This window comes from Adelges cooleyi, unplaced genomic scaffold (genome assembly GCF_023614345.1).
Source record: "Adelges cooleyi isolate 19-005CV unplaced genomic scaffold, UGA_ACOO_1.1 ACOO_flye_CR_arks_rails_tigmint_CR_PRNA_651, whole genome shotgun sequence".
NCBI lineage: Eukaryota > Metazoa > Arthropoda > Insecta > Hemiptera > Adelgidae > Adelges > Adelges cooleyi.
The window spans coordinates 7673532-7683440 of NW_026096352.1; the positions used below are offsets into that span (position 1 = coordinate 7673532).

Below are 9909 nucleotides of genomic sequence, written 5' to 3' on the forward strand. Positions count from 1 at the left end.
AATTGTAAAAACTAATGTTTGACCTGTAAACACTATGTAGTACAAATAAATTGTAATTTTTATTAAATACAATTTTACTTTATTCATCTACACGGTACACCTATCTATTACCTAGGAAGAAATGGATTTTATTGATGTTTTGTTTTACATCATATTTATTAATATTGATTTTGATTAATAATCTGTAATGCATAAATTATAAATGAATTATACCTACAGGCTACACAATTTATTTAAAAAATACTTTTCCAGATTTTATTATTGAAATTTCAAACAAGTATCATTCAACTTTTCCATGATAAGACAAAGCTAATAAATACACTGTACAAGTAATATTATTATAAATAAGTATAGTATTGTGAATACAGTGTTACATCCAATAGACTAAAAAAAAAAAATATATAAACATTTTTTTACCTGCTAAATAATTTGTACCTAATAATTATTTTTCAAGGTTTGAACAGAATACTGAATAGCATTAATACGCAAAACATCATATTTTACTATACTTAAATTAGATTAGATCGAAAAACGAGGCACGAGTACATTACAGTATACTATTAAACAATACACATATTTATAAAACAATAAATAATAGTACTTATTTGAATTTTGAGACTAAAAAAAAAAATATGATGAAGTACAAAATACATGTGTATATATAACTGTATTTTTTAATAATTCGAAAATGTTTATCTTTATCCTTTTTACGTAAAACAAACATTTACTTCGTTCTTTCCAATGGTAAAATATGTTTATAATTCCATAAATATGTAGACAAAAAATGTTAATGTATCTTAAGGGGATTTAAAGCGGTCGGTTTATTTTTGACGTTTTAGATCAAAAAGCCTGAAAAATGTTGACTTCTTAGGATGGTCCGATTTTATTTCTGTAAAGATATCCAAGTTCTTTGGTTACTTTACTAAGTTATGTCGGGAACAAATTTTTTATTTTTTTATGTAAACTATTTTTTAAATTTAATTTATATAAATACAGGAAACTGATTTTTTAAAATAAAAATCGGTTTCCTACATAACCGCTTCCACGCCCCCCCCCCCCTATGTCTTATTTTAAGACATATTTAATTCAAGTTGTTGACAAAGTACTGTGTTGAAAAATATATTAGTAGTGTAAAATATCTATGTATGTATATAAATTAATTTAAGTTTTCTTTTTTAATAAAGAAGCTAAGTGAAAACCTACCTGAGAAAAATGTTTTATTAGTAAAGTTTGAATGTAGGTATGTTATGTATTTAAATAATAATAATTACATTCGTTTTGGTAAAATAAAATCTAAAAGTATTCAAATGTACCTTAACTTAACAATGTATCAAATGGGATCCGACTTACATATAAAGTTTCATTGAGGGCTCTAAAATTAATTTTCCCTGGGCCATGGCCCGTGGTGAGTTAGTCTAACCATTTTTTAAATAGTTATAGTGTATCAAGACTACATATCTTTTAGCTGTGTACAACCAATCTTTTGATACTAATTATTTAAAAATAAACGAAATTCCATTAACATTAACAATCAGTACAAAAATACATAAATTATTAAAAATATAGACTATATTACATACCAAAATACATGTGTTCATGTATAAATTTAAATATAGATACAACATGTTAATGCGCAAAAAACAATTTATATTTATTACTTTAGTTCATTAATATAGTTTAATAAGATATTGTGAAGCTAGTAATAACATATTAATGTTAGACAAGAGCTTACGTGTTTATTTTTTAACATAATTACTAAAAATTGGTATTTTTATATAGAGCTAAAATAATTAAATACATTGTTTTGTTAAATGAGAATTTTATTAGAAGTTTTAAAAAAAAACTATTAAAAACAGAATCTCCATATTACTTGTATATTTTAATATTTCTAAATGGCAAGATTTAAAAGAAACAAATAATAATAATAACAATTTACTAGAGTAACATATTATATGCTAGAACCATTAATGAAATACATTTTTTTAGAGAGCATTTAGGGAAAATGATTAAGTAGTTATAACTAAAGCAAATAATAAATCTAACATTAAGTAGTTACAAGCAGAATTTTTAATTTTGGTAAAAAACATAGATTGGTTATTTAAATATTGCTTAATCGTTCTTTTTTTTTATTGAAATGGAATAATAGATTACATTTCAAGATTTCAACCCTTGATGTTTACGTTTTATTCTTGCATATGGTCCAATACTCGGATCCATGATAAAATCATATAAAACACTGGTCCATGAATGATGTTGTGGCAAATTATCATAAAATTCAGGAGCTATTTTTTTCACCTTATTTAAAAAAAAATATATTATAGTTTCATAAACGTTAATATTACCCTTTCGGCAGTCTCGCGGGTTACTATTCATCCCACTGTTATTTTTTATGTCGGAACTTTAGTTATTGGTTTTTAAAAACGAATAAGTCTTATTTTAGATACCTTTTAGTTATACTTCCCACTATCATTTATTATCATTTATCACCATTAACAATTTAGTTATCTCTCAGACTCTTTTGTATATGGTTGGGTACACATGTATCCCATGCGACTAACCGTGTAACTTTTTTCTCCTATGTTAATATTTATATTAGATTTAATTAAATATTTTTTTTGTAACTTAATAATTATATCTGAAAAGTTACTTTGTTATGTTTTTTTAATTTATAGTATTTTTTTTTAAACTAAAAAGTTTAGATTATATGAACAATTTTTTTAAATTGTTTATGTAATATAAATTAATCATAGTGTTTCAAAGGTATTCATTATTAAGTATTGGGATACAATAGTAATCCGCACGCAACTGATGTTACAAATTAAGGGTTAATGTTTAATGAAATGTATACAATAATATATATTAGCTAAGTTACAATAAATAATTAATACGAGTTTAATATTTTTACCAGTGGTAGTTTTGATCCAGGGACAAATGGAAAGTCGTGGTGCTCGTTATGATATCCAACATTAAATGTTATTAAATTTAAGGGTCCATAGTATGAATATGTCTCATATCCTTTGTTAAACATATAATGTTCAGAAATAAAATGCCCAGCTACTGGATGTAAACCCATGGCCATTAACGAACCAGCCAACATATATGTTAGTACTTTACCACCTAAAAGTAATAAATAACATTATGTGTACTAAGGAGATAAAATTTAAGTTATTATTTCTGTATGCAAATGAAGTATATTTGTAAAAAGGTATTATATTATAAGTAATATCATATAAATCTAAGGTCAAATAGGACAATTGCTAATAAATAGAGGCTGGGAGTAATTAAAAAAAATTTTTATGAAGGAAAAACATCAGTTTGTTATATTTGTATAACAAGGAAGTTGCATGAAAGAAACATGTTTTATCAATACTTAAAAAACAAAAAAAAAGTCTATGCAAACCGCAAAAACATGTATATATATATACACATGTTTTTGCAAAAAAATGTATTTGAAAATAAGTTTTGTGGTGCCAGCTGAAGTTTCTGCCTGTTTAGTAAAACACGTCTAATCTACAAGATCCTAAACTTGTATAGTAGAATAAAAAGACAGAAATACTTTTCCAAAAAAACCAAAACTTTAAAAATTAATATTTTGTATTAGGTTTATGCAAAACTTATATTTACTTATAACCATATAAATAAAAATATATTACATTATATAAAACTTCCTTACTATATAATATGTTCATATTTTATAATTGAAAATATTGCAAATGTATGATTATTTTATTAAAAATTACATCTGCCCAATTTTTTTTCAAATTCTTCCTCCCTTGACCTTATTTAAGTGTATTAAAAAAAAAGGTTTAGCTTTATATTTTTTATAATCAAGTGTTAGTTATAAAATTATCATACCTAAATAAACGTATATCCAAAAATTGAACGCTAGTTGAATAGTCACACTTAGAATTTCCATAGAAGTTGGGTTTTTAGGATAAACATACATTGGCCTAAAAGCGTAAAAAATAGGCTGCAGTAATACCCATACAAATTTACCAAATGTGGAGTTGAACAACTTGGCTTCAAAATAAGTGGGTATATCTGTATCCAGTTTTTCATCACCCTGATACTGAAATCAAATTTGCAAAAAAGAATGTATCAATTGTATTATTAAAAGCAAAAGGTACATATATTAATTATTTTTTTTATACAAATTAAGTTATGTCAATGATTATTAAGTTCCATGTGTGATAACTATATATGATGACTGATGAGCTATTATTGTAGCAAGTCATAAATATTTAAAAATGAACAAATTTAAAAACCTATAATACAATGAACTACTATATTAACGAAAATAAAATCTTTAAATACGATTATCTTGAAACAAGAATTTTTCAGTTAATTCATTACTGCGCCATCAAAGCATTTTTTCTTCATTGTAATTTACTATCTTTAAGTTTCATATTACTATTTACTTTATATTATAATGTAAAAACAACAATTTGATACTTGACTTTGTCAGATTATAACTATTAACAAATTATATTAGTTTATCATTATGTGATAAGAGTGTAATACTTCTATTTATAATAAAAGAAAGTGTTAAGTGATGTATAAACACGTCAAGTGTCTAAACTACCAAACTATATCACCTAACTAGTTCAACCTTGGTAAATAACAAAGTTAGTTTACTGACCAAAATATGTAATAAAATACACGATAAATAATATTAATTTTTTGTATCCATCCTTTAAACTAAACAAGTAAAGATCAGTCACCTTCATCCTCTCACTTTACTTTTTTATGTACCTACTTCATACATCTATATGATTATTTATAACTTATACTATTCACTCACTTGTTTATTTTTTTAGTCTACCTATTCTTATAAAATTCCAGTTGCGTTAATATTCATAAGCACATACTTAGTTTCATAAGATCATAAAAATCAATCATTATATTATAATATTATATAATAATAATAATAATACTATAATATACTCATTAAGAAGGAAATTTCCATAATTTGAATGTGTAAAAATTAACAAATATATTTTAATAATAGATTATAGTTACCCGGTGATGCTCAAGATGATAATGTTTAAATGTAATAGAAAAAGGTAAACCGATAGGTAAATTGGCAAACATACCCAATATTTTATTTCTCATTGGGTACTTTGGGCCAAAACCCATATTATGAGCAATTTCATGAACAGCTAAAAAATGAAAATACAAATATTTAAAATTTAATAAAAAAACAACATACAATATACTTACCAAGCATTAATGAGTGATTAACAATACCACCAAAACAATAGGCCAATATTATAACATAAGACCATCGTAAATCCTTAATAAAGTAAAAGGACAATAGTTGTAACAATGTGGTTACTATAACAATCCACTTAAAACTTTTATCTGGACCATAAAGTTTTTTTATTTCTGGATATTTTTCTAAAAACAAAAATTGGACTAAATATAGTCTTTAAGAAAAAAAATTTACAATTCGTAAATTATTAAATACCCAGATGTATAAACTACCTAACCTACTAAACCAATAAAATACATTTTTAAAATGATAAGACGAGAGGTATTCAATAATAACTATGAATATCGTAATATCATTTTTAAAAAAAAAAATGTCAGTTTAAAATACTCTACGTAAAGTAAAATATTTAATTTTACAAATTATGTAAAAATGAGTGCGGAAGGCAACGGGAAACCACTTCATTATACCCACTTCCCCAGGATGGCAACTCTCCTGAAACGACAAGGTCACCAGGCCTTTAGTAGAAGAAGAGAAGATGTAAAAATGTATAAATAAGGTGTACTTATAACGCATACATACCCTATATTTATGTAAAAACATGTTTCTAATTTAAAAAAATATGCAGCAGCCTTAAACAGTTTTAAAAATTCTTAGTTTAAAAAAATATTTAATTTAAACAATAAAAAAAAATAAATAAATAAATATAATCATTATGATAACTAAAGCCTTATTTGTAAATGAATAATATTAAAATTACCTTAATTTAATCAAAAAAAGGAGAAAGGTCAAAGATACATTTAAAGATTATCTGACCTTAATATATTACAAACAAATACACATTTATAACTAATTATAGCTAAAACTAATTAGAGAGTTTTTGGGTCAAAATGGTATAATTAGTACAATACATACATGTTTTCACACATACTAATATGATTACATTTTAGTGGGTTTGTTATTCACATATTATTTAAAATAACATAACTCTTAAGATATAACTTATGGAAATTAAAAAAAAAATTCATGGAATGTAATTGTTTTAAAAACATTTTAAATTTTTTATCAAGATTAGGGTAATATTACATAAGCTCCGCTGCAAATTAAACCACAAAATAGTATGTTTAATTAAATTATACAGTATTTCATTACTAATATATATAATTATTTATTTGTCTGAGAATAATAACCATTGTTTTAAAATATGGTTTATATTTGAAAACACTCACTAATTATTTTACTGATAATTATGTAGTTTGCGTTATCGAGTCACAATAAATTTGTTGACGTAATTAAACATATATTAAGCTAACATTTTTTTCAATAGTAAATTATGATTTGCTTTTTAAATGGAAAATTTTTAGTAAAAAGAGAAGTATAAAACCAATTTTTTATTAAAATTAAAATTAAATGAATTAATATTTGTGTATGTATGATTTTGACAAATTGAGTTCCCTATAGAAATAGATACCTAATAGCATATAAATGTATCCATTTATATACTATGTATATAAAACAATTCTTTGATTAAAATTCTTTTGTTTAAAAAGATAATGTTCGTAAAAAAATAATTTGATCAAAGCAAAAAACTGACATAGTAATATTATAATTAATACAATTTAAATTTTAGGCGAGGTGGTGCAAGACTTGATTCATCTACACTTGCTGCTAGAACATTTGAGATGATATCCCCCACATAAAAATAAAATAACATGCTAAGCTATTAATTATAAATGTTTTGTTTTACCTAAGATTATTTTCCTTCGAGTGGCGTGTGGTTCTTCAGTGTAGCTCCACTCGAAATCAGATCTGGAAACCCGCGCTCCCATAGTCCGAATGGATACTTACTGATTCAATGACTAGTTAACTATATTTTCCGATCAGAAAGTTAGCGTGGAAAATACAGTAATCGAGATCCGCGTTAGAGGAGAAAAAACTAAAGACTGAATAAAAACATGAACATCAGTTATTTAATGGACTGAGATAAATCATCGCAAGGTATAATGGAAATCGGACGTCCGATATAGGACAATTCGGCGAAGGATGCACAAATATTGTGTGTTGCCATGGTATTGTCATTAAGTATAATAAAATCGGTAATAAAAAAATAATTTTTTCATACATGTGTATAGGTACATCGTATCGCATAATAATCGTTGTCAGCGTAATTACTGAATACAAGAGCATCCAATGGCACCAGGCACAGACCGTACTCTGTAGTCAACCGCCTGAGAGCTGGCCGTCAGCTTGTAGGATTAAATCGAAGTAGATCAAATTCCGAGTGTCATAACTCATACATTGAAAAAATAGATAAGATTAGTTCACTACTTTTTCAATGAAGTGATAATACTATGTTTTTTTTGCAAATCAGTAATCTCAAAACGAAAATGGCCGTCGACACGCCGGTTACTGATAAAAAAAAATTATTATCATTCAACATTATCGATCGCGATTTTGAATGCTGTATTCTTTGCCCAAGTGACTCAACGCGGTGGACGTGGATGTAAACGAGTACGAGTCATAGGAATATAACAAGACTTATAGATTATAATACATAAATCTTGTGAATATGGAATACTCACTGTCAACTGATTAACATATTTTAGTACAATTTACAAAGGATAATACCTGGTATGACCTATAGGCCGTACCGTTATCTGTACCATACCATTTCTCAAAATACATAGGTAAACATCGTAGACGTAATTTTGCTAGAAAGACATCATAAGCGGAAATCTATTAAAAAAAGTTGGGAGCTGCATTTTTGCACATAAACCTTATCAGCGTGGACTTAGATCCTACAGTTCTAACTTTGCAAATTCTTAATTAAATATTCGATTTTTTTGATAATATTAAAATGCGGCATGCAAAACGGAATAGGGTACCTATAAAAATACTAAATTCAACTCATTTTATGTTTTTTATAATAGGATTCATTAAAACTTCAATTTCTCAAACTCTTCTCAAAAAATGTTTTTTTAAATAAAAAAATTAATAAAATCTTAAATGTTTGGATTTTATTCTGCATTTGTAAATAATTGCAAATAATCTTCTTAAACTAGATCGGTCCCCTAGATTAATATTTCTCAATTTAGAAATCCAATGTCAATTTATATAAAAAATTAAACATTAAATTTAAAATAAATACTAAATAGTAAGCAGAGATGTGCATTATTCGAATAAAAATAATATTTGTTTTATAAATAATCATCTAGATAACAAATTAGTCAAGTGGAAATTATTCGAATAATTTTCAAACATATTATTCAATTAATTTAAATTGTGAAAACATTTTGGATAATTTTTTATAAATAAATACATTTCGAAAAAATGATTTGAATAAAGTTTTATAAGAATTATTTTTATTTGAATAGTTTGCACAACTCTGGTAGGAATACAAATAAATAAAATAGGCCTAACAATAATTTTTAAATTAATATATATTATTTTTTAATTTCAGTTTTAATTGTTACAGTGCCTACATTGATGAAAGAATCATATAGTGGTGAGACTATAAATATTTTTATATTATTACTTCATAAGTTAAAAATTAAATTTTTTTAATTTAGTTTTATTTGTTTTTATATTGTATACTATAAAAACTCATATTTGTGGTCATAAAAAATTAATAATTAACTATCTAAATTATAAAATTAGGTATATTTAATTTTCCTTATATATCCACCATGTACATTTCTAAAAATTTAGTGGTGTAACCGAAATACAATAGACATTGTGGAATTTGAACCTAGTGTCACTTGAACGTCCTTGATATTAAAATTAAATCTGGTAGTTATATTGTGATGGTGTATGAGTACACTATTATTTTAATAATTATCGTTGTCTGTTGATGATTAATATATACCTAATAAATACATAAGTATACTTATTCAGAATGGAAATACCATAGGTACTTACAGTGATAAAACCAACGTTTTGAATTTTTTTCGGTATTATCGTGAAAAACGGCAAGTAACTATTATATGAGCATCGACTGGATGCAGGGTAATCTATTTAATTTAAGATACTTATTTTCTTGGATAATATATAGGAACAAATTTACTTTACTGGACACTTTTTTTTTTGCCAAATCATAGTGTTTTTTTACGCTGATTACGAACCTGAAGTCGATCATTGGCGGACTTTTCTAGTTCCAAAGTAATAGGTACTTTAAATTTGCATATTTCCGAGTGTATAACAACAGCCGACGGCCCCCGCGCCATACATTTGTCGGCGACGCGAGTGCGCGCTGATACAGTATTATTAAATAATTAATTACTTTTATTATTAAAATAATACTATCAATGATGTAATATCAATATTGTATGGAATTTTTTTTACGTTTTAAAGCTTTTACGTTAGTAAATCTTTAACTATATAAAACGTAGGGAGACGTCTGCCGGTTTCGAGAGCTGATTTGAGCCCCGTAGGAAAAAGTAGCTTGCCTAAAGGAATTAACTAACCTAATACTGGATACCACTCTGGTAGCGTCAACGACCTAAGGAACATTACCTAACCTAACCTTTCCTCGGACCTCTCGTCGCCGCCAAATGTGCGGTGCAACAGCGGCCGCCGTCTATTATTATACCTACACGCGGAAATATGCAAATTTCAAGTAGCTAATAGTTTTAAACTAGAGGTGTCCGTCTATTTCTGATTACAGATTCGCAATCAGCGTAAAAAACACCATAATACGGCAC

At 25.9% G+C, this 9909-nt stretch overlaps 1 protein-coding gene across 2 annotated transcripts; it reads right to left on the reverse strand.

Moving 5' to 3' along the window:
• Positions 1–1867: 1867 nt before the first annotated feature.
• LOC126844658 (sphingolipid delta(4)-desaturase DES1) lies at positions 1868–7560 on the reverse strand. Of its 2 annotated transcripts, XM_050583003.1 has the most exons (7): positions 7332–7560; positions 6957–7152; positions 5221–5397; positions 5020–5159; positions 3856–4069; positions 2906–3117; positions 1879–2295 (listed from the first exon to the last, which is right to left on the reverse strand). In XM_050583003.1, exons 2-7 carry the CDS (start codon positions 7036–7038, stop codon positions 2155–2157), a joined length of 966 nt encoding a protein of 321 aa, XP_050438960.1. In that variant the 5' UTR covers positions 7039–7152; positions 7332–7560; the 3' UTR covers positions 1879–2154. The 2 variants fall into 2 exon arrangements, with proteins under 2 accessions (XP_050438961.1, XP_050438960.1); XM_050583004.1 differs by lacking the exons at positions 5020–5159; positions 5221–5397; positions 6957–7152; positions 7332–7560 and adding an exon at positions 4152–4279 and having other exon boundaries at positions 1868–2295.
• Positions 7561–9909: the final 2349 nt, after the last annotated feature.